Genomic DNA, 26,255 nt, shown 5'->3' on the forward strand with positions numbered 1-26,255 from the left:
GAGTCGGCGGAGATCATGAAGAACCCCCTGTATGTGCCTGTGGAGTCTCCGCCTCCGGAGCAGCAGGCTGGAACACAGGCTCCGCCCCCTGCAGAGGGGGGATACTGCCTCCTCACGTTGCCGGCCCAGCAGTAATGCCACAGAATGCAGAGACTGTGAAGATGGAGCTGCTGACAAGATCCAGAAACACAACGCCCGTCTCTGGCCATTTCAGACAGATGACTAACCAATGTACAACACCACAGAAATAGTAATGATATATTATTTGTTAACCTTTCATAAAGGAGCTGCAACAAGTATTTCTCAGTGACACGATAGAGGAAATCTCTCCAACACGGACAATACATCTGTGTACCCAAAACGTGTAAGTCCAGACACAGAACTGTCACAGGAACTCCAGATTCCCACTTCATGAGACTTTGAGGACAGAAAACAAAAAAGCCTAGCATTTAAAACCCGGCCCATTTGTTTATGTCACTCCTCAAGCCACACCCCTTTTCATGCAGCCAGTTTTTTTTTTTTTAATCTCGCAATATTAGAGATATACATCTTGGAATTGGGCGCACCAAATATACTTCCCGGATCAGTCCAGCTCCAATGGGGAATAAAATTCACCTTACACTGACCGAGCCACCATCTCCTCCTGGTACACAGCTCCTGTCATTGTGCCCCGTACACGGTGAGCCCACTTGGGCAGGGCTCTTTCCCCCAATGCGTTATTACTGCCGTGTAACCGGTTACATATGCCCACCTTCATATATGATCCATTGCTGGCCTGCCCATTTGTTGTGTATCTGTAGCCCATTTCCTTGTAACTTGCTGTACTGTGTATTCTCTAATGTTATGATTATCAGAAGGAGGCAACACCTGAAAGCAATCTGCGAGTCCCTTTACAATGGAACACACACTGTGAATATGATCAATGTGTAGAGGAGGCTGAAATGGAGAGGTCTCACCTGGTTTAGAATGCCGGGACAGCCCATAAGAGTTCTCCATCTGGCACACATATGTCTCTTGAGGCCGGGGACCTGGCCTGTGTTTGTGTCCTCAGGACGTCAGATGGAACTTCCACACCGAGATGGGCACGTCATCCAAGGTCGTGCAGATAGTCAATGTATGCACTCGGCCAATACAAGCTAGTTCCCAGGCTATGCATGTGGTTAGAGAGGGGGCAGCTGGCAAAACAGAGTGGCATTAAACTATCCATGACCCGGTTCCCCCTTCCCCTCAGGCCTTCCTCACATTATAGGCGTTTTTGTAAATATTTAAGCGTGGGCGATTTTCAAAATAGTCTTGAAAACGCTTGTGCAATGATTCTCTATGAGAGAATTCATATCAGAGTGGTTCGTTTGCGATCCGCTTTGAAAAGCGGTGCTTGGGCCATTTTTTAGGTGATTTGCCTCAATGGAAGTATTAGACTGAACAGAGGCGCCAACAGGTTAAAAGCAGAAATTAAAATGTTTAAAATTGCTTAGGAGGCAGTGGTGGACTTACCTCCCTCAAGCAGACACAAGTAACTGTGTGTTTCAACAGAAATTGAATTTATTGGTACACTCCAGGGTATTGTTTACAACGCGTTTCGCAGGTCTATACCCGCTTCATCAGGCAATAGAAGTAGGAGTACACTATTAGGAATAAAAAGGCACGTATTTGGTATGTGATCTGACAAGCATAAACAAAAGTACAGACATTTTTCTTAGAAAATCGTTGATATAGGTAATTGCAGGGGGAAAGTGGAGGTGGGGGTTATTGTTTTATTGAAAAGGAACAGCTGGGTCAGGTTCTAGTCTATTTAGCATAAATGGCGCAGGGCGAACCTGCACATGCGCATAGCGAATACCCCCGTCCCACAGGCCAGACGGATATGTCGCACCGCTACCACTCTTCCGAACACGGAAATAAACATGCGTTCCACACTGCCCCCCACGTGGCGTCATGGCGACGCATCGGCGCCGCCCGATGACGCGTCAAAATGGCCGCTTACATTGCGGGCGTGGCTAACAGGGCCCGCCCAGCCAGTAATCACCCAATGAAGGACGCTCCATCCACTACATAAACAGCAGGTCAGAAACACCTAGGCACAAAGGCGCCAGGTGTGATTCTGACACTCTGCTGGTAAGTCTAACACCTTGTGGTTTTATTCACCCAATACTGTTCCCATTTCTCTACTGCCTCCCAATCCACCCCCCCCAATGCTATTCCCGTTATTCCTCTGCCTCCCAATCCACCCTTTAGAATGTATATACCCACTTTATTTTTCCCCCATGTTTTCACTCCACCAGGTGTACTTTGCCCCTCCCCCAACACCATTACTACTCTATCCATAAGCATTTTGAGTCACATAACTATTCCACCATACACTACTATTCCTATCTATACCTACCCCCTCTCCACCCCCTCCCTAATACTCCTCCCCTCCCTCCGCACAGACCCTGCTTATAAAGCTCCAATTATATTATTCTACATAGTAGATTATACTTCTTTATGCTAAATAGACTAGAACCTGACCCAGCTGTTCCTTTTCAATAAAACAATAACCCCCACCTCCACTTTCCCCCTACAATTACCTATATCAACGATTTTCTAAGAAAAATGTTTGTACTTTTGTTTAAGCTTGTCAGATCACATACCAAATACGTGCCTTTTTATTCCTAATAGTGTACTCCTACTTCTATTGCCTGATGAAGCGGGTATAGACCTGCGAAACGCGTTGTAAACAATACCCTGGAGTGTACCAATAAATTCAATTTCTGTTGAAACACACAGTTACTTGTGTCTGCTTGAGGGAGGTAAGTCCACCACTGCCTCCTAAGCAATTTTAAACATTTTAATTTCTGCTTTTAACCTGTTGGCGCCTCTGTTCAGTCTAATACTATATCATATATCCACCCTTGGTGGAGGGGGATACCCCTTTTCTTCCTCACGTCTACAGAGAGCGACTTCTTAATCCTGAGTGGGGACAGGTCAATCTCCTCACCTGCGTATTCAGTGGTTACCTGGAGGTAACCCTGGTTTGTGAGTATAAATTTTACTCCTTACATATACCATTTACCTTGACTTACTACACTATATTGGGCTCTCGGTTCTCCCTTCTTATATATTTTTACTGCCTCAATGGAAGGTATAGGAAAACACAAAACGCTCACAAAATCGCTTTGGCAAGCGATTGCATGAGCTTTTGTAAAAAAAAAAAATGCATTGTATTTATTGTTTCCAGATTTTTTTTCCTGATCAAAAGACAGAAGCGCTCTTCAAAAGCGCTTACAAAAACACCCACAAAGACTAACGAACGCGCAGAAAATCGACAGAAAACACTTAAAAAAAACACGGAAAAATGCCCACTGCAGATGGCCATATTTTACCTTGAAGGATTAAAGCACACCTGTGAAGTTTTGAAAGAAAAGATAGATATTATACTTACCTTAGGAGAGGGATCCTCAGACGCTTCCCCCGCCTCCCTGTTCCAGCACTGCTGGTGGCCACTCCAGTATGAGAACCAGTGTGGCTGCACTGCAGCTGCGAAGCATGGACCTGCTTGAGCTTAGGGGGGAGAAGCCAACCCTGATCCACGGTTCTGTGCTGCATGCACGAGATGTCAACAATAGCTTGTAGATGGTTTTCAGGAGGGCACAGCTCTGGAACAGCCAGGAGGGGGAACATGGGAAAAACTTCTGGATTATCAAGAGGCTTCCCTCTATTGAGGTAAGTAAGTACCCATTTGGGGCCCTTTTTTTTGCTACAAGTACACTTTAACATTTGCAGAGTGGGATCATTTTTCACATCTCCTTTAATGAACAGGGACGCATTGTTTGGCTCAGTTTCGGCTAGATGCCATGCTGACATACAGACCTAACTATTGGGGATGTTCCCTCGGCTTGTTTGACTGCAGGGGGCCAGTTGCATTGAGGTCACAATGGAATGTCTTTTTCAGTTATCCAGACATCCAGGTGATTGTTTTTCAGTCCCACTAGTGCAGGGGTCTGCAACCTTTAAGAATGAAAGAGCCACTTGGACCCGTTTCCGAAAAGAGAAAAAAAACTGGGAGCCGCAAAACCATTATAAAACAGATATGACTCCAATATGCACAAATCGTTAGCAGATATGTCCCCAATATGCACAAATCGTTAGCAGATATGTCCCCAATATGCACAAATCGTTAGCAGATATGTCCCCAATATGCAGATATAACCCCAATATGCACAAATCGTTAGCAGATATGTCCCCAATATGCACAAATTGTTAGCAGATATGTCCCCAATATGCACAAATCGTTAGCAGATATGTCCCCAATATGCAGATATAACCCCAATATGCACAAATCGTTAGCAGATATGACCCCAATATGCACAAATCGTTAGCAGATATGACCCCAATATGCACAAATCGTTAGCAGATATGACCCCAATATGCACAAATCGTTAGCAGATATGTCCCCAATATGCACAAATCGTTAGCAGGTATGTCCCCGATATGCACAAATCGTTAGCAGATATGTCCCCAATATGCACAAATCGTTAGCAGATATGTCTCCAATATGCAGATATGACCCCCAATATGCACAAATCGTTAGCAGGTATGTCCCCGATATGCACAAATCGTTAGCAGATATGTCCCCAATATGCACAAATCGTTATCAGATATGTCCCCAATATGCACAAATCGTTAGCAGATATGTCCCCAATATGCACAAATCGTTAGATATGACCCCAATATGCACAAATCGTTAGCAGATATGTCCCCAATATGCACAAATCGTTAGCAGATATGACCCCAATATGCAGATATGTCCCCAATATGCACAAATCGTTAGCAGATATGTCCCCAATATGCACAAATCGTTAGCAGATATGACCCCAATATGCAGATATGTCCCCAATATGCACAAATCGTTAGCAGATATGTCCCCAATATGCAGATATAACCCCAATATGCACAAATCGTTAGCAGATATGTCCCCAATATGCACAAATCGTTAGCAGATATGTCCCCAATATGCACAAATCGTTAGCAGATATGACCCCAATATGCACAAATCGTTAGCAGATATGACCCCAATATGCACAAATCGTTAGCAGATATGACCCCAATATGCACAAATTGTTAGCAGATATGACCCCAATATGCACAAATCGTTAGCAGATATGACCCCAATATGCACAAATCGTTAGCAGATATGACCCCAATATGCACAAATCGTTAGCAGATATGACCCCAATATGCACAAATCGTTAGCAGATATGTCCGCAATATGCAGATATGACCCCCAATATGCACAAATCGTTAGCAGGTATGTCCCCAATATGCACAAATCGTTAGCAGATATGTCCCCAATATGCACAAATCGTTAGCAGATATGTCCCCAATATGCACAAATCGTTAGCAGATATGACCCCAATATGCACAAATCGTTAGCAGATATGACCCCAATATGCACAAATCGTTAGCAGATATGACCCCAATATGCACAAATCGTTAGCAGATATGTCCCCAATATGCAGATATGACCCCAATATGCACAAATCGTTAGCAGATATGTCCCCAATATGCAGATTTGACCCCCAATATGCACAAATCGTTAGCAGATATGTCCCCAATATGCACAAATCGTTAGCAGATATGTCCCCAATATGCACAAATCGTTAGCAGATATGTCCCCAATATGCACAAATCGTTAGCAGATATGTCCCCAATATGCACAAATCGTTAGCAGATATGTCCCCAATATGCACAAATCGTTAGCAGATATGTCCCCAATATGCACAAATCGTTAGCAGATATGTCCCCAATATGCACAAATCATTAGCAGATATGTCCCCAATATGCACAAATCATTAGCAGATATGTCCCCAATATGCACAAATCATTAGCAGATATGTCCCCAATATGCACAAATCGTTAGCAGATATGTCCCCAATATGCACAAATCGTTAGCAGATATGTCCCCAATATGCAGAAATGACCCCCAATATGCACAAATCGTTAGCAGATATGACTCCAATATGCACAAATCATTAGCAAATATGACCCCAATATGCACAAATCCTTCAGCAGAAATGACCCCAATATGCACAAATCCTTCAGTGGAAATGACCCCAATATGCACAAATCCTTCAGCAGAAATGACCCCAATATGCACAAATCCTTCAGCAGATCTGAAAAGAAAAACCCATTTACTCACCTAGTAAGAAGACCTCCTGTCACGATCTCCTCCTGTCCCGACCTCCGGTCCCGACCTCCTTGTGGCGCGCAACTTCGTCGGCTCCTCTTCCTTCCCGACGTCACGTCCTGCCTGCACTACACTGCAGGGCTACGGGAAAATGGCCGCCCGAAGCCCTGCACTGGTCCGGCGGCCTCTCTGATAGGCTGCCGGCCAGCGGCAGCACACGTGACGTCACACGCGCAAACGTCACACGCGCGCCGCAACCACTGACACCCACTACCGGTGTAGTGTCAGAATGTGCAGCCCTGCAGCACCGGAGCCGGGACTGAGCCGCGGCAAAGGGGAAAAAGAGCCGCTTGCGGCTCCGGAGCCGCGGGTTGCCGACCCCTGCACTAGATATTCTGAAGCAGGCTGCATCAAGTGATTGGATCCATTGTAAAATAACATGGTGCAGAAACACAACAAAGTGTAAGCAACAAGATCTTCAATGGTAAAAAAAGATCTGGAAGCTCTTTTGTTACTTTTCTCTGTACAATCTGACCTACCAATAAGGAAATGTCACTAGCTGGCTTCCATCTGCTTCCATTATGGGTGAGGACCACAAGGATCCGGAAAGACAGTCCGGAAGTGATACGACCCCGTTGCCAGGCTTTGTAAGATGGTGGGATAACTGAATGGGAGACACTGAGCTATTGTAATGAGTACTGCTGAACTGTGTTACTATTTCTCAATAGTCCATGAGATGCATATAATTACAATCTGCTTGCAAATGTAATGCAAATTTCAGCTTGGATTTGGCCCAATCAAATGCACTTCCTGTTACATTTCAATTGGCTGAATTCCAAGCCGCAAACAATTTGCATGAAACTTGCAGGCAGCCCAGAATGACTTGCATCTCATTCACCATCTATATATACATATGAACAGAACAGTCCTCTCTGGAGGAGTTAAAGGATGGGCAGATAGGGACATACAGCCCCATTTCCAGAAATATTCAGACTTTGAAGTATGTAAATAAAAACAGAATTCAATCTGTTATAAAGTAAGTCTATTTTAATGAAAACAGTACAAACAACATTGCAAATGTTACACTGAGAAATGTATTAATATGCTTATTTTCAATACAATACCAACTGAAAAAGTTCAGACAAGGACATGCTTATTGTCGTATTGCATAGTTTCTGTAGTTTTGTAGTGAAATGTTGTGGCATTCTTGTCTGATGTAGGATTTCAGCTGTTCAGCAGTTCAGGATTATCCTCGAATTTTATATTTCACAATGCCCCAAATGTTATCAGTGGGTGACAGTCTGGGCTGCAGGGAAGCTATTCGAGTATACAGACTCTTTTATTTTGGAGCTATGCTGTTGTTATATGTGCAGAATGCAGTTTGCCATTGTCTTGCTGTAATAAGCAGAACCTTCCCTGAAGAATATGTCCTCTAGATAGCAGCACATGTTGCTTAATAACCTGTGTATAATATCAACAATATAGAGTGAAGATTAAACCCTGACCTTTTGGAGGATATAATATGAGTATGCATCCGTACTGGTGATGTCTCAAACCACTCAACAACTATGCATGTATTTGTATCAAGAAGGTTTCAGACTGGTGAATATCCGATCAGCCTCACACCTGAGGAAGGGCTCTGCCCGAAACATGTAGGCTTGATTCACAAAGCGGTGCTAATTGGACGCTTGTGAAAAGCCCCTCTTCACACTTAAAGTCAGTTTGGCCGCGCTAACTAGCGAAACATCGATGCGATGAAAACGCCGCACCTGATGCGCCTATAAGGTCCTTATAGGCGCATCGGGTGCACCGTTTTCGGCGCACCGCGATGCGATGTTTCACACGCACTGCGCTGTGCACATTCAAAGTTTTGCACGTGGGACTTTGCGCGCGATCTAAATTTCACTGGTGCGTGCTAAGTACTTAGCACCCTAGTTAGCACGCCCAAAGCCTTTAGGCGTGCTAACTAGGTTAGCACCGCATAGTGAATCAAGCCCGTAATGTTTGTCCACTAAGCTCCAATACAGCTTGTAGCTGGTTACAGCCTTCTGCGTGCTGTGCCCTTTGTTTCATACTGCCTATGTATGTATTTATATTGCTGGATGTCCAGCACGGTGGCGTAGTGGTTAGCTCTCTCGCCTTGCAGCGCTGGGTCCTTGGTTCGAATCCCAGCCAGGGCACTATCTGCAAAGAGTTTGTATGTTCTCTCTATGTCTGTGTGCGTTTCTTCCGGGCACTCCGGTTTCCTCCCACATTCCAAAAACAAACAGATAAGTTAATTGGCTCCCCCTAAAAAAATGGCCCTAGACTACAGTACTTACACTACATAATATAGACATATGGCAATGGTAGGGATTAGATTGTGAGCTCCTTTGAGGGACAGTTAGTGACAAGATATATATATATATATATATATATATATATATATATATATATATATATATATATATATATATATATACACTGTAAAGCGCTGCATAATATGTCGGCGCTATATAAATACTAAATAATAATAATAAAAAATAATAATGTCCTGATTATACAGAGTTCTGAACTTCTCATGTATCTATGCTCCACAATATATATTTTTTTGTACTATGTAGAGGCGCAATGGGAGCATTTGATGCTTTATAAACAAAGTAAAAATGTGGCCACTGCACTTCACCAGTCAGAAGGTGCTCTGGGCATGAGAATAGAATATTAAGAGCAAAGGATTACCCATAGAACAGCACCACTCAAGTATTACAAAATAATAAATAACATGTCTTTATGCAATAATTTTGCATTTCATATGAAAACGTCAAGATATAAAAGCAATTAAAAGCAAGCCCCAGACACCAATTCATATACCATGTAATAATATATCAATATTGAATAAATAAAACCAGTGTATCAGTATGTGAACCTAGGTTTAGTTCGATGCAAAAAATCTGTGTACAGTGTTAAAGAGACACTGAAGCGAGACTAAATCTCGCTTCAGCTCTCATATATAGCAGGGGCACGTGTGCCCCTGCTAAAACGCCGCTATCCCGCGGCTTAACGGGGGTCCCTTCACCCCCAACCCACCCCCCGCAATACTTGGTCGTAAAATGGTCGCTGGCTGTCTCTTCCTGGAGGCAGGGCTAACGGCTGCAGCCCTGCCTCCCAGCGCCGTCTATCAGACGCGCATCGCCGCCTCTCCCCCGCTCCTCTCAGTGAAGGAAGACTGAGAGGGGCGGGGGAGAGGCGGAGATACGCGTCTGACAGACGCGCATGGGGCAGGGCTGCGGCGGTTAGCCCTGCCCCAACCAGGAAGCGCTCCCCCGCTGCACGGAGGGGGTTTGGGGGGACAGGGACCCCCGTTAAGCCGCGCTATAGCGGCGTTTTAGCAGGGGCACGCATGCCCCTGCTAGCTATGAGGTCTGAAGCGAGATCTATTCTCGCTTCAGACTCTCTTTAAGTGCAATATATAAACAACTCCAAATAATACAAATAATACTTATAGTGATATTGAACCAATACATATAATAATATTGTGCTAGAAAAATAGTGTGCAGAAATATAAAGTGCTAAGTGAGCAGTGCTATGGCTGTCATAAATATGATGCTGGCAGGTAGCTGAAAGTGCAATAGGAGGTTATACATCACCCAAGTAAATAGGTATGGACCAGGTATAGGTACATTCTATTACAAAAAATATTAATAATATTAAATGTACATACAGCTAGCTAACTAGACTTGGTCTGTGGGAATAATTCATAAAAAAACTATAAACAAATCAATCAGCCAGTATTAAAGGTAATGGGTATCTTTCTAAAGACTTCTTAATTCAAATTGGGCTAGACAAGGATGCCCTCTCTCCCTTTTAGCGCTCAACATTTGAATTGAAGTCTTAATTAATTCACAATGATGATGATATTCAGGACCTTACAGGAATACCTTTTGACATGATGAGATAGATATGTATGCCCAGTTCCAATCACACAAACATAGTTACATAGTTACATAGTTATTTTGGTTGAAAAAAGACATACGTCCATCGAGTTCAACCAGTACAAAGTACAACACCAGCCTGCACCCTCACATATCCCTGTTGATCCAGAGCAAGGCACAACACCTGCCTGCACCCTCACATATCCCTGCTGATCCAAAGGCGAAAAAAACCCCACAAGGCATGGTCCAATTAGCCCCAAAAGGGAAAAAATTCCTTCCCGACTCCAGATGGCAAGCAGATAAAATCCCTGGATCAACATCATTAGGCATAACCTAGTAATTGTAGCCATGGATGTCTTTCAACGTAAGGAAAGCATCTAAGCCCCCTTTAAATGCAGGTATAGAGTTTGCCATAACGACTTCCTGTGGCAATGCATTCCACATCTTAATCACTCTTACTGTAAGGAACGCTTTCCTAAATAAATGGCTAAAACGTTTTTCCTCCATGCGCAGCTCATGTCCTCTAGTCCTTTGAGAAGGCCTAGGGACAAAAAGCTCACCCGCCAAGCTATTATATTGCCCTCTGATGTATTTATACGTTAATTAGATCTCCTCTAACGCGTCTTTTCTCTAGACTAAATAAACCCAGTTTATCTAACCTTTCTTGGTAAGCGTGACCTTCCATCCCACGTATTACTTTTGTTGCTCGTCTCTGCACCTGCTCTAAGACTGCAATATCTTTTTTGTAATGTTGTGCCCAGAACTGAATTCCATATTCCAGATGTGGCCTTACTAGAGAGTTAAACAGGGGCAATATTATGCTAGCATCTCGAGTTTTTATTTCCCTTTTAATGCATCCCAAAATTTTGTTAGCTTTAGCTGCAGCTGCTTGGCATTGAGTACGATTATTTAACTTGTTGTCAATGAGTACTCCTAAGTCCTTCTCCAAGTTTGATGTCCCCAACTGTATCCCATTTATTTTGTATGGTGCTAGACCATTAGTACGTCCAAAATGCATGACCTTACATTTGTCAACATTGAATTTCATCTGCCATGTATGTGCCCATATAGCCATCCTATCCAGATCCTGTTGCAATATGACACTATATGTGTTCCTTTTTTTCTTTTTCTGCCTGAAAGAGTTAACTTTTGGATATGCAATTGACAGTCTCTATCAAGTCAGGATACATTCACATCAATTGATTTTCCATTTTAAAAAAAATAAAAACTATCAAGTGTATATGAAGTTAAAAATATATATTTATTTTCAATTAAGAAAAAAAAAACCTATAGATGATTGTGATTATTGTTTTCATCTGATCAGATGTGTTGGAAAAATCAGACAGAAAAAAAATAAAAAATGAAATGAGAGAGGCTCTTGGCCTGAGAAAAAGGTTCTTTGTTTCTCAGGTTTTTTTGTAACCATGACTAATGGCACATATTAAGCCTGATACGCGTCAGTCTGATCCTGTGGATGTCTATGTCCTGTGTGTAGATTTTTTGAATAAAGACAACCAGCTTTTGTGCAATTGAGTGAAGTTTGTGGATCCTGTCCTTTTTTTTTGCTCATCATGGTCTAGCTCACCAGGACCAGCAGACCTGTCTCCTACTGCACTGAGGAATTACACGTAGGACAGTGGATACAAGATGCCAGTAGTGGTGTGAAGGTGGGTGATGGTTGGTGCACTACTAGGACCAGCAGACCTGTCTCTTACAGCACTGAGGATTTACACGGGAGACAGTGGATACTAGATGCCAGTAGTGGTGTGAGGGTGGGTTATGGTCGGTGCACTACTAGGACCAGCAGACCTATCTCCAATAGCTAACTTGTGCACAGGCCACAGAAGAGCAATACAATAGCAAGAAAAACAATGAATCAGCCCTAAGAAGGGCTTAGCTGTTTAGGACAATGTGGTAGCAGCAAGAATTTGCCCTGAGGACACAGAACAGAGGCCTAGCTAACGCTTTCCCTATGTGCAGCAGCTGTCTCCCTGCTCTCACTAACACTGCAGCCACAGAATGAATCCAATATGGCTGCCGTCCTGGTGTTTTTACAGAGGAGTGTTGAGACTAGGAGGGGGTGCTAGCTGATTGGCTGCCATGTGACTGCTGACTGTGAGGTAAGGGTTCAAAGTTTAGCTTAATGATGATGTATAGGGGGCGAAACAAATCCACTATGTATTCACCTGAGGTGACGAATGCGAATACGTGATCTTCGCAGCAAATGATTCGCTTAACAAATACTTCGGCCCATCTCTAGTGACCACCTGTCACACGCTTACATTGAGAGATCATCCTAATATTCCCCCAGCTAGGACAGCCTCCTGGTTCATTTCCAGTGGCCTAAGCCTGGATGCTAGGGTATGACATCTGCTCAGTAATAGATAGATGAGGGTGGACAGAATTATACCAAGTCTGGGGAATAAGAACCCGTGGCAGGCTACACAAATTAAAAGCTATTTAACATATAGAAAATAGGAGGTCAATAAATAAGGTCTTACTGGAATGCATTTGAAAAGATAATCTTTGAAAACCAAAGACCATCTGAGTTATTGAAACATTTGTAGAAATGTAAAGAATATTGAGAGGCTGCAGGACCCCTACAGTTGTGTCAAAGGTGGGAAGAGGGGTTAAACGGCTCTGTGAGCACTACCAGTAATACATGGCAGGGTTTATGCTCTAAAATATGGCATAATCACTGTATGAGTTTACAACTAATCCAACACAAACTGAATTCCAGATGCCATAGAACCCCAATATGCGGAGCGGACTTACCATGAAGGCACCTGAATCATGTGATCTATGGTGTGTCGTTTGGACAAACAATATGGGGCACCTGCCTTCTCTCCGCTCTCTCGCCCACCTTCCTGGTTCAGGCTGCTGGAAACATCAGAAGGCAGAAGGTCCGATCAATCACATATGGTGGAGCTGTCAAATCGTTACCAGATTTAGGCAAGAAATAGAACTTTCCTGCCAAAGGAGGGGGGAGGGTTGGTTATTAGGAAGGAGATTATGTTGGAGGTGATGAGGGTTAAGCATCAGGAAGGAGTTTATTCCGTGGGGGGTGGGGGGGGGGGTTAAGTGTCAGAAAGGGGTATCATTTCAGGAAAGTAAGAATTAGGAATTAGCAAGGGTTTTAGATGCCTGAACTAGGCATCCCATAGCAGTAATGTAATACTGCGCAGGGCGCATAAGTAGGGTGGCCACTTGCAGAACCCCAAAAGGGAGGACATCACACCTTAAAAAGGACATCTTACCGTGGACAGTGGCGCACAATAGTCCACATGGTGGAGGGCCGGCCGACCACAAAATGCAATCTCATTGGCAGACGAGTTCCCCACAAAATGCAATCTCATTGGCAGACGATTTCCCCACAAATGCAATCTCATTGGCAGACGAGTTCCCCACAAAATGCAATCTCATTGGCAGACAATTTCCCCACAAATGCAATCTCATTGGCAGACGAGTTCCCCACAAAATGCAATCTCATTGGCAGACGAGTTCCCCACAAAATGCAATCTCATTGGCAGATTTCCCCACAAATGCAATCTTATTGGCAGATTTCCCCACAAATGCAATCTTATTGGCAGACGATTTCCCCACAAAATGCAATCTCATTGGCAGAAGAGTTCCCCACAAAATGCAATCTCATTGGCAGAAGAGTTCCCCACAAAATGCAATCTCATTGGCAGAAGAGTTCCCCACAAAATGCAATCTCATTGGCAGAAGAGTTCCCCACAAAATGCAATCTCATTGAACTGACCAGAGACTCTCTGGCAGAGAGTGGTGGACTGGAGTGACCTCCTGAAGTGACCACGAACGGCAGGCTCTCACTCACTGCGGATGGCCACCCTACTGCTGGCTTACTAGGCTAGCAGGCCTAGTAATCTGGTAAGACAAGTGCGGAGCGACTGGCAGTGGCTTTGGCTGCGTAGTTAATGGCTCTCTCTGGGTCGCTCGCATGGTCAGGTCGGCTCCTCCCCCCGCCAAGCGTAATGGTCATGGATGGCCCGCCTTCCTCCCACTGCGCCGACGTCTACGTGTGTCACACACGTAACGTGTGACATCATGCGTAGTGTACAGAGCGTACAGGCATTAGAGGGAGATGGAGGAGATCGGGCCGAAAAAGAGGACATTTGACTGTCCTCCCTTGCTTTCCGCCGGACGGAGGACCACAGGTCCAAAAACCGGACTGTCCGGCGGAAATCCGGACGGATGGCCACCCTACACATAAGGGTACTTTGGGGTTTCCCAAATTACTCCTCCCTCCCAGTTGCTGCGACTCGGAGGGGGAATAGTATTTAACGCCGCCAGGGATTTGAGTGGCAGCAAGGTGAGCCGTCATTCACCTGACCCTGGGCCCGGCTCACTGGCATCATACATATATGTACGCACCAGGGGGAGTCCTAAATAAATACGTGTATTTGAGTCTAGGGTTGGGGAAAGAATAGGGATGCTCATTCGGATTCCGCGGAAATGCAATTTCCGAAATTCCGATCGGAAATTGCATTTCCGCATCGGAATGTGGAAATCGGTAATACAAGTGCATTAGGCGGATTTCCGCCAGAAATCGTGGAATTTCCGCCGGAAATCGCGGAAATTCCACCCGACTTTAACATCGATTTTCTCAATAACTATAAGGTCTTTCTGAAAACTTTTCTTTGCATCTTGTTCAGGAGATTCTGTTTAATAAACCCTGAAAATTTGGTGTTTCTAGGACTTACGGGGGCTTTGCTATTAACCGCTAAAGCTGGCAGATTTTTACTGTAATGTAAATGCAGAAAATCTGCACCTGCCTATTTTCTGCATTTACATTACAGTAAAAATCCGCTGACTTTAGCGGTTAATAGCAAAGCCACCGTAAGTCCTAGAAACACCAGATTTTCAGGGTTTGTTAAACAGAATCTCCTGAACAAGATGCAAAAAAAGTTTTCAAAAAGACCTTATAGTTTTTGAGAAAATCGATGTTAAAGTCGGCTGGAATTTCCGCGATTTCCGGCGGAAATTCCGCATCGGAATGCGGAAATTGGTAGCGGAAAGCAGAATCGGTATTTGGCAATGGCGGAATGCGGATTTACCACGGAATCGGAAATTGGCATTTTCGACCATCCCTAGGAAAGAATAAGTTACACGTTGTTTCTCCCCAAATCCTATGTTAATAATTGTTTCATTTCAAAAGGCAGTTTAGGATTTTTCTCAGGTTTTTATACACTTACTAGTAGATCTAATCCCGTTTAAAAATGGGCTCCAATCTGCCCGCCTCACCTCCTCCCGTCCCAACGGCTACACATGCGCAGTAGCCAAAACCCACGGGACACCGGGACAGGAAGATGACGCAGGGACAGTTAGGGTTTTATTATATAGGATAAGACGACATTAGTGTAAGTAGGTATGAGTCTGGTCATTTGTTCCTAATAATAAAAAAATATGAAGTTTATTCACACAGACAATCCATAGACATCATAACATTTGCATAACAATGCACTTTTCCATCTACAATGGTCGTTTTACATGACAACATATACTGTATCTATTATTGCATTTCTGCCAACAAGTAATATGCAGAAAAATTGGTAGAACCTCCTTTTTATCCAGGAGTGTGTCCACTAACAAGTGTTTCAGCCACTCCTAATGGAGGAATATAGCCATAAATATTATTCACATGTCACTAATTATGCTTTTTACAGCCTAGGCAAAGACAAAACTCAAAGCGTTTCGTGAACCTGACACAGATAATGTTCACTTCTTCAGGAGTAAATTCTTTGCTTAAAGGACTCATGGATAAAGCTTGTTTCAGTATATAAAAATAATTTCACATAAAGGAGCACATTCATTAATGTTACAATGCTGAAACAGTGAGAGTAAAATCTGCTTACGTAAGTTAAATGTATCGTTATATGTATCGTTAAATGTATTTAACATGAGTTAAATATTTAAAAGTATCGGCCATTGCTAAGGGGCCCACACAATGCTGCCAGTAGCGCGTGTAGCGAACCCGTGAGATTATTAAGTCACGCTAATGTGGTTCGCACATGGAGGCACATTTAACTTGTGTTGCTTCAGAATGGTAAGATGAAGGAATCTGCCCTTAAGTGAGGTAAATCCATGTCACCTACACAGAGGGGACACACAGATGACATCGTATCCACTGGACATTGAATAAGAATGCCATCCAGGACTGCCTCTGAGGACACGGTGGAATGGCAAGTATAGGAGACCGTGGCTTGTCCATGGAGGAGTTGGCCACTCAGGACTGTGTCTGAGGCCTTGGTGGAATGGCAAGTATAGGAGACCATGGCTTGTCCATGGACGAGTTGGCCACTCAGGACCGTGTCTGAGGACGCAGTGGAATGGCAAGCATAGGAGACTGTGGCTTGTCCATGGACGAGTTGGTTGCTCAGGACTGCGTCTGAGGACGCGATGGAATGGCAAGTATAGGAGACTGTGACGTTTCCATGGAGAAGATGGTTGCTCAGGACTGCATCTGAGGCCTTGGTGGAATGGCAAGTATAGGAGACTGTGGCTTGTTCATGGAGGAGTTGGCCGCTCAGGACTGCATCTGAGGCCTTGGTGGAATGAGAAGTATAAGAGACTGTATAAGAGACTGTGGCTTGTCCATGGAGGAGTTGGCCGCTCAGGACTGCATCTGAGGCCTTAGTGGAATGACATGTATAGGAGACCGTGGCTTGTCCATGGAGGAGTTGGTCGCTCAGGACTGCGTCTGAGGATGCGGTGGAATGACAAGTATAGGAGACCGTGGCGTTTCCATGTAGGAGTTGGTCACTCAGGACTGCGTCTGAGTACGCGGTGGAATGGCAAGTATAGGAGACCGTGGCTTGTCCATGGAGGAGTTGGCTGCTCAGGACTGCATCTGAGGCCTTGGTGGAATGACATGAATAGGAGACTGTGGCTTGTCCATGGAGGAGTTGGTCGCTCAGGACTGCGTCTGAGGATGCGGTGGAATGACAAGTATAGGTGACTGTGGCTTGTCCATGGAGGAGTTGGTTGCTCAGGACTGCGTCTGAGGACACGATGGAATGGCAAGTATAGGAGACCGTGGCATGTCCATGGAGTTGTTAGGGTTCTCTGTTAGCGCAGAGTTAGGATATTACCTGATATATTACAATGTTCCCTTTCTGAGTCACTTCCTGTGTGACAACACAATAGTTACACAAGCAGTTGGTGAAGGCTTCCTTGTATTCCTGTATCGTGCTGTGGCTGCTGGACTTCTCTGCTGAACAAGCCCAGGAGAACACTATGAGATATCTTATCTGCATCTTTGTGGTGTCTATCACAGGTAGGTCTTCTCTATGATCCCCATTGTACCGCAGGCATCTCTGTCAATTATCTGAGGTGAGAACAGGAAAGCAGTGCTGAGTGTAATATGCCAAACGCTTTCTAAGAATCCTACTCACTCTGCTGAGAAAATATGCCTTTACATTCATCAAATAAGGAGAGGAGAGAACAATGAGAGGAAAGCACCTGTTATACCACTCATTTACCTGAAAGGGGACAATCGGCAAGAATGTGGCAAATACTGAGGTATTATATTGCTTAAAGCAAACCTGAAATGAAAAAAAAAAACAAAAAAAACAAGACAATGTGATTTGTATGTGTAGTACGGCTAAGAAACAGAACATTAGCAGCAGAGACATAAGTCTCATATTGTTTCCAGTACAGGAAGAGTTAAGAAATGTCAGTTGTTATCTGTGCAAAAGATCTTCTCTGAGGTCTCCTACCCAACTTGGGTGGATACAGTCCTGTTTTCTGAGGCATTTAAACAGGCAAGAAACAGTGAGAGACAGCTTGAAATAAGGGTCATTATTTCTGTTTTGTTTTATAGCTTAAAATACAGATTGTGGATTATAAATTGTAAATAAGACAGAATGATGCAATGTTATAAATATATATATGAAAATAAAAATATGAGACTCTTTTCTTTGCTGCTAAAGTTCTATTAATTAACCGTGCTACACATACAATTCATTATATCGTAAGGGTTTTCTTTTCGCCTCAGGTTTGCTTTAAAGGGGAACTGAAGTAAGAGATATATGGAGGCTGCCATATTTATTGCCTTTTAAGCAATACCAGTTGCCTGGCAGCCCTGCTGATCCTCTCCTATTAGCCATAGACCCTGAACAAGCATGCAGCAGATCAGGTGTTTCAGACTTTAAAGTCAGATCTGACAAGACTAGCTGCATGCTTGTTTCTGGTGTGATTCAGACACTACTGCAGAGAAATAGACCAGCAGGGCTGCCAGGCAACTGGTATTGAATAAAAGGAAATAAATATGGCCGTCTCTGTACACCTTACTTCAGTTCCCCTTTAAATTTGCATATACAATTGTCTCTAGTTTACAAAGAACCTGTACTGAAGACAAAAAATAAAAAAACAAGTCTCTGGATAATCTGGTGGATGGCTCTAGTGCCCAGCGTCACCACACATGGTCCCTCTGAACATATCTGACCAGCCTGTCGTGGCTGCGCTCCTGTCCGTGTACAAGCGCAGCCACACTGTGCAAGAGTGAGTGCGGAACATACCTGCGCTGTAGCGTCGCGCCGCTCATCCTCAGCTTTCCCCTGTGCTGAGCAGCTTTGTGGTACTCTTGTACACAGAGTGGATCGGACGCAGAGAAGCAGAGGGTGCTGGGCAGCAGCATCGGGGTCCAGGAAGACACGATGCATAACATTGTGTAATTACATGCGATGGGCCATAGAGAAGAGGCAGACAGCAGGGATGCATGGACAGAGTAGCACACTTGGACAGGTGATCTGCAGCGCTGACGATGCAGGGGCACGGGGAGCACAGTAGAGTTGAGGGAGGTGATCGGAGATGGGGAGGAGTCTGGCAGCACAGGGGGGCTCGGCAGCACAATGGCTTTCGTTGCCCTAATGGTAGGGCCGCCCCAGTTACGTAGGACATAGTCATGTCACTGACTGTCCTCAGAGGAGCTCACACTCTAATCCTACCATAGTCATAGTCTAATGTACTACCGTATTATTATGATGTATTTATATAGCACTGTCATCTTCTGCAGCACTGTACAGAGTACATAGTCATGTCACTGACTGTCCTCAGAGGAGCTCACACTCTAATCCTACCATAGTCATAGCCCAATGTCCGACCATATTATTATTATTATGTATTTATATAGCACTGACATCTTCTGCAGCACATTACAGAGTACATAGTCATGTCACTGACTGTCCTCAGAGGAGCTCACAATCTAATCCTACCATAGTCATAGTCTAATGCCCTACCATATTATGTATTTATATTGCACTGACATCCTCTGCAGCACTGTACAAAGTACAAAGTCATGTCACTGACTGTCCTCAGAGGCAGGGACGAATCGTGGGGGGGGGGGGGCAAGCGGTTATCTTGCCCCAGGCGCAGTTTGTTGAATTCTTAAAAAGCCGGCAAAATGAATGGCAGTTTAGGTGCAAAAACCTGACCTTGCCCCAGGCGCAACTTAGTCTTGATCCATTCCTGCTCAGAGGAGCTCACAATCTAACCCTACCACAATTATATGTCTAGGGTCAATTTTAAGGGTTTAAGGAATTTACCTATCTTTATGTTTTTGGGAAATTAGGAAATGGGAATAAGAAGCTGTAAGATAAAGGTGTCTGATAGGTCAGAATGGAATAATAGAATAGTGTTAGGAAGCACCAGCTCCACCGAGGACTGAAGTAGCGGAAGAAGTAGAAGAGTAACTTGCCACAAACTTGCCGCCAGTGTGGTCAGAACTTGGGACAAGTTTGCCGATCAGGAGAGGTGAACACTTAAGGTGCCCATTAAAGGTCCAATTTCTTCATCAGATGTGATCTTTCAATGCAATTTTTACGTTTGAATTGTGTGGAAAACTTCGCAGTGTGTGGCAACAATCAATGTAAAACAATTGTATGGTCCATGAGATCAGAAAGTCCAAACATTGGATGTATGATCAAATTGGAAGAGAGAAGATGCCCTAATCAAACTGTTTATGGGAAAAATCAATAATTATCTTCCGATTACTTATGTTTTGATTGTAAAAATTGCATTGAAAATTGCATCTGATGAAAAAAATTGTACAATGGACACCTTGAGGCCGGTTTCACACTGTAAACCAGCATTAGCGATGCAGTGTCTCGCTTCCGCCTCACCGCATCGCTGCGCCACAAACAGGCGTTCAGGGAACGCGGTGTTCCCTGTCTGGCCACCAGCCAAGCAGGAAGTGACGGGCACTTGTGGTCACTTCCTGCATCGGGTATGCGGAAGTGCACAGAAACGTATTGTTAAAATGCCTTCCCACGCATGCGGGCCACGGCGTCGGTAATTTTTTAAAAATATCCCCGCGTCGCCATAGACTAACATGACTTCCGGGCCGCCGCAGATGGTGCGTGGTAATATAACTCTGGACCAGCACCAGGGATGCAGCGAAAACGCCACTTCTGCCATGTCGCCATGTACCACGGAAGTATGAAAGTCTCCATAGAGGGATGCAGTAAAAATACATGAAAGCTCCCTGAGGGTCATTGTTATTACAACCAGAGGATCACCATGGCACATAAAGTATAAAATCAACTTTTTTTTAGACCAAGGACAAACATGACAGCTTTGTTAGTCCTCTTATTTTCCTAGTCTAATAATTATTATTATTATTTTATAAAGCGCCAACATATTCCGTGGCCCTGTACAAAGTAAATATAATGTATGTCTGCTTTCTCCAGGCAAGAGTTCACATAATTGTAATTTTACTTTAACATTCGCAATTATCATGCAAAATCGTAATGCAAAATTTCAGGCAAATTTGTAAATAATTTTGCTTGTAATCAGGATGTGTGATTTTGCAGTTGTGCGTAATTTCATAATTGACATTGAAATCAATACCACCACTAGGAATGTTAAGGGGTATAGTGGGAACAATTTTTTTTTTCAAAAAGACCTTTGAGAAAATCAGTTTTAAAAATGAAATATGACAAGGGAACCCTCAAATGCCCAACCCCCCAGGTGAAATTGGTATGGGGGTACTAAAGTCCCCCTATTTCCATAAAGAGTAAAACAAAAATCCAACAATGACAAAAGTAGTTTATTATTCTTAATAGCCATAAATACTTATCTTTAACCACTTCAGCCTTCAGTGTTTTTTTTCACCTTGCATCCAAATAATTTTCACCTTCCATTCATTTGTCAATAACTTTAACACGGTTTATCACAACAAAATGATCTATAACTTGTTTTTTCTGCCACCAATTAGGCTTTCTTTGGGTGGTACATTCTGCTAAGAATTATTTTTTTCTAAATGCATTTTAACAAGAATATTAAGAAAACAATTGAAGAAATTCATTATTTCTCAGTTTTCAGCCATTATAGTTTAAAATAATACATGCTACCATAATTAAAACCCACGTATTGTACTTGCCCATTTGTCCCGGTTATTACACCATTTAAATTACAATACAGAATGTCCCTATCACAGTGTATGGTGCGAATATTTTATGTGGAAATAAAGGTGCATTTACAAGCTTATAATTTAAAAAGTAATATACCCTCTTGTTACGCATATTAAAAAAAAAGTTCAGACCCTTAGGTAACTATTTGTGTTTTTATTTTTTTTAATTGTAATTTTTTTTTATATATTATTTTATTTGGGTATTTTTTTGAGAGTGTGGGAGGTAAACAGTTAATTTTAAATGCAATTGTGTGTTTTTACTATTTGGCCACAAGATGGCCTCAGTCATTTTTTAACACGTCTGTAAGCGTAACATGTACACCTACAGGAAGTGAAGAGGGGACGTAGCACTTAGAAAGACCGCGGCTTCTCATAGAAGCGATTGGTCTTTCTAACGGGGACTTAGATCAATGAATGGGAACTGCGTTACCATTCATTGATTTCCAGGCTAATGGGTGGCGGCACAGGAGCACGCGTGATCGGCCACGGGAGCGCGCAGCAGTGCGGCAGCAGCCTTTTGGACGTAGAAGCTACACCCAAAAGGCTTAAGAGGTTAATGTTCCCTTGCCAATATCCTTGGGAATGTCCCATGCCAATATCCTCTCGCTATGTTGACTTAATATCTCCGCACGTTCTGCATTTGTTCACCTCCAGCACTTGCTATACAAAGTAAAAATGTGGGTGATTGTTTGTGAAATTGTATAGTGTATGTTAGGTTGTATAAGAAAATACTATTAGATATACCAATTTTATCTTCATAGTCCACTGTTTTCCCTGATTTTCGGAAAAATCGAAAGCTTGTGTATGGTACCTCAAGAAGAATTTTAAACACTATTTGACCAAACAGAATAATTGATCAAATTTCTCTGATTAAAAATGAAAAAGAAAAAAAAAGTACCGTGTATGGGCACCAAAAGGCAGGGTTCTGGGTTTTTTTTTTGTTTTTTTTTTGCATGCTCTGGAAAAAGGCACACAAATGCAAGTTTTAAACACATGCAAACAAGTGCACATGTTCTTCCAAAAAGCTGCAGAGTGGGGATATTGTGGCCTGGCAGAAAGGGAAAATTACTATTTATTTTTTACATAATTTTGTGTTTGAAACTTTTATTATATTCACAATGTATACTAGACTCTTGCTTGACTCATGTTGGTAAGCTGCAGGTGAAAATTAATTGAATCACTTGTTGCAGAGAAATTCAGCAGAAATTGAGTCAATGAGACATTATTCAAAATAAATAATGTCTCATTGACCGTCACTATTCAGTGTAAAGTGCAGTGGAAAATGTCAGAGCTGCATAATAATAATAACAATAATAATAATAATAATAATAATAATAATAATAATAATAATAATAATAATAATAATAATGTTATTATTATGTTTAGATCCCTGCCTGGGGGTGGTAATGAGTCATCACACTCTGGCCTCACCACTCACAGGCACGTTTTGTTTTGCTGTCTGGCAAGATCTGATTGTAGGAATGTTGGGTAATTTTCGGTGAGACTTCTAGAAAGGGAAGTCACGTTTTCGGATACAACAGTGAGAGGTGTGATTGGCTGAGGCAGAGAATACCACAAGCAAGAAAAGGAGAAATGGATAAGAGGGGACTTTCTTCAGCAGTGACTAGCGTCTGTATACATACCATTTATATACTGTATATACAATATATGAATTATTCTCATTACAAAATCTTACTAGAAGTAGAATATCCATAGGAACTCAGTGGCTTCCCGAAGAGCTGGACTGGAACCTGGTTGGGAATAAACTACATTTGCCACAATGAGTATCTCGCCAGCTGTCTCCAAGATAATGGCCACAATTCATTGAGATCATACTAATGATAATAAGGCAAGCTAAATCACCACACATTGATCAGTATTTTAAGTGTTGCTAGGTACACTCCATACAATTTCCTGTTAGATTTTCTGTTAGATTTACCTGCCAGATAGATTTTTTCCAGCATGTTGGAAAAAATCTACCTGGCGGGTAAATCTAACAGAAAATTGTATGGTGTGTACCTAGCAGCCTTTGGTGAATTGATGCCATGCTAGGTACACACCAAACAATTTTCTGTTAGATTTAACTGTCAGATAGATTTTTTCCAACATGTAGGAAAAAATCTATCTGGCAGGTGAATCTAACAAAAAATCTAACAGAAAATTGTACGGCGTGTACCTAGCATGAGTTTTCTAAAGAAGCTAAATGAGCTTGCCTTATTAACATGTACTGATAAGCTTTCATAGAGAGTGTTGTCTTATCACTCCAGTCCTTAGGTCATCACTTCTGTAGTTATTCTCACATGCAGTAGATAGGGAAGGGAGGAGCACACACAGGCAGAATGTAGCTCCACCCCTCCTGCTGCCAGGACCATTAAAGATAGCCTGTGTAGAACAGCCACGAAAGGAGAGAGAGGCTGTGTGTGTGTGTGTGTGTGTGTGTGTGTGTGTGTGTGTGTGTGTGTGTGTGTGTGTGTGTGTGTGTGTGTGTGTGTGTGTGTGTGTGTGTGTGTGTGTGTGTGTGTGTGTGTGTGTGTGTGTGTGTGTGTGTGTGTGTGTGTGTGTGTGTAAATATATGCTTGATGTCTCTCTCCCCCTTTCTCTGTGTGCCTGCTGTGTTTATTTCTTTCTAAACAGAGTCCCCTTCTGCATAATTAAGTAAAATATAAATCAGACAAATGAAGATCTCTTAGGAAAAAACTCAGGGGAAGAAGTCAATTGCATATAGGCCCCTGTCTTTAACTTTAGAATTATGTCATTATTTTAAGCATTGAAACCTTAACTTTAGAAATCCTCCTTAACTTCAGGACAGAATTTTTATTTTAAGGTTTGCCTGAGGAGTATTGCTTAGTAAATACTAAATGCTTTGTCACCATGGTGATAACAGTAATAACAGCTCAGAATTGTTATTAAAGACATTAGATGAGCTTAGTGAATGCTGGCCAATGTTCCTGTGAGGAAACGCAGAAAAGCCGCCACGTGTACTGATAGCAAGGCGGCTGGCTCCGCGTCCAGCGCGGCGGTTTGTACGCAGCAGCATGCGTCCAAGACTGTTGGAGATCGCGGAAAAGCCGCCGCATGTGCTACTGAGCAGGCGGCTGATTCCGCGTCCAGTGCGGCGGTTTGCACGCGGAAGCCTGTGTCTGATAGCAGGGCAGAACGCGGAAAAGCCGCCGCATGCAGCAACAGTAAGGCGGCTGGTTCCGCGTCCAGCGCGGCGGTTTGCACGCGGCAGCGTGTGTCTGGTGTGGCTGAGTCTGTTAGTGCACCTGGATGGAGAACTACACGCGCGAGCCAGAAGTCAGGCCAGCAGGAGATGGGTCAGCTGATCAGGACGATCAGCTGATTCCTGCTGGTCTCCTGATTGGTTGAGTGGCTCGGGCGGGGCGGCAGAGTCCAGCAACTATATATACGGCTTGCTTGTCAGTTGCTGGTGGTCTGCCATTGCAAACACTTACGTGGAAGCATTCAGACCATAGTCAGATCCTACAGTGTGTTTGAACCAGGAGGACCTGGGAATTCACACTGAGCCAGATTACTTTTGTTTATCATTGTATTATTATTCAGACTAGTTCCAGGGTGTAGAGACCAAGGACCTCACACCCAAGACTAGGGAACTGTATTATCATTTGTGTTATTATTCAGACTAGTTCCAGGGTGTAGAGACCAAGGACCTCACACCCAAGACTAGGGAACTGTATTATCATTTGTGTTATTATTCAGACTAGTTCCAGGGTGTAGAGACCAAGGACCTCACACCTAAGACTAGGGAACTGTGTTATCATTTGTGTTATGCTCCAGATTAGTTCCAGGGTGTCAAGACTACGGACCTCACACCCAGACTAGGGACTCTGTATTATTATTTGTGTTATACGTCAGACTAGTTCCAGGGTGTAGAGACCATGGACCTCACACCAAGACTAGGCATTGTTTAAGATCTGTTATTCCTTGGGAGCTATCTCTCTCCCTAAGAGATAGTTTCCAGACCTGCTAGTGACATCCACCCTTCAGGTGTCACTCCCGCTCAGGTTACTCCTACCTTCAGCCTGACTCCACCCCTTGGAGTAACTCAGGCTGTTGGAAGGTTCCTGTGACCTCAAAAGCAGTATTTCAGGCTGCTTCTGATCACCTGCTCAGCAGGTGCATGTCTCAAAGTATTACTGTTACACCAAACACTCACATACCTTAGGTGTCCAGAGGTTAGCAATATATCTGATTATCGGTGATTCTGCAGATCATCAATAATCGGGTATATATCTGCATTCTTGGTGATTGTAACGATTGTGGAATTCTCTCCGTGATCAGCGCACAGGACGTGCGCTGACACTGCGGAAATCCTCCACATATATAATTTGAGGGAACCCAGCAACTCCTCTGCCCTGCCACAGACGCAAGACAGGAATTGTACGAAGGGAAGAAACGCAATCGCAAGAGCGATTGAGAATGAGCACAGAGACAGATTGTATGTGTGTGCACCAAACTAGTCGCCAACCCGCGACGGTGCACACACATACAATCTGTCTCTGTGCAGATATGAAGTAGGAACGCAATCGCGAGAGAGGCGATTGCCAGAGGTGACACAAGGCTACAGCAAGGCAGAGCATGAAAGTAGCAAAGGCACAGCAAATCATACAATGAGAAGACAAGGAAAATATCAAATGCTAACTAAACGCGAACACCGCACTCATTCGCAACAGTGCACGCGTTTATGCGCGGTCTCTGCATGATAAGCACAACAGAGACAAGCACG

General features: G+C 43.4%; 1 protein-coding gene across 1 annotated transcript in view; it reads left to right on the plus strand.

The window, feature by feature from the left end:
- Nucleotides 1–3,612: 3,612 nt before the first annotated feature.
- The window catches only part of LOC137544539 (uncharacterized), a 57,306-nt gene continuing 34,663 nt past the window's right edge, over nt 3,613–26,255 (plus strand). Inside the window, exons 1-2 of the mRNA XM_068265639.1 lie at nt 3,613–3,702; nt 17,245–17,374. Coding sequence (XP_068121740.1) covers nt 3,613–3,702; nt 17,245–17,374 — 220 coding nt within the window. The remainder of the gene's footprint in view (nt 3,703–17,244; nt 17,375–26,255) is intronic.

Source organism: Hyperolius riggenbachi, chromosome 1 (genome assembly GCF_040937935.1).
Source record: "Hyperolius riggenbachi isolate aHypRig1 chromosome 1, aHypRig1.pri, whole genome shotgun sequence".
Lineage (NCBI taxonomy): Eukaryota > Metazoa > Chordata > Amphibia > Anura > Hyperoliidae > Hyperolius > Hyperolius riggenbachi.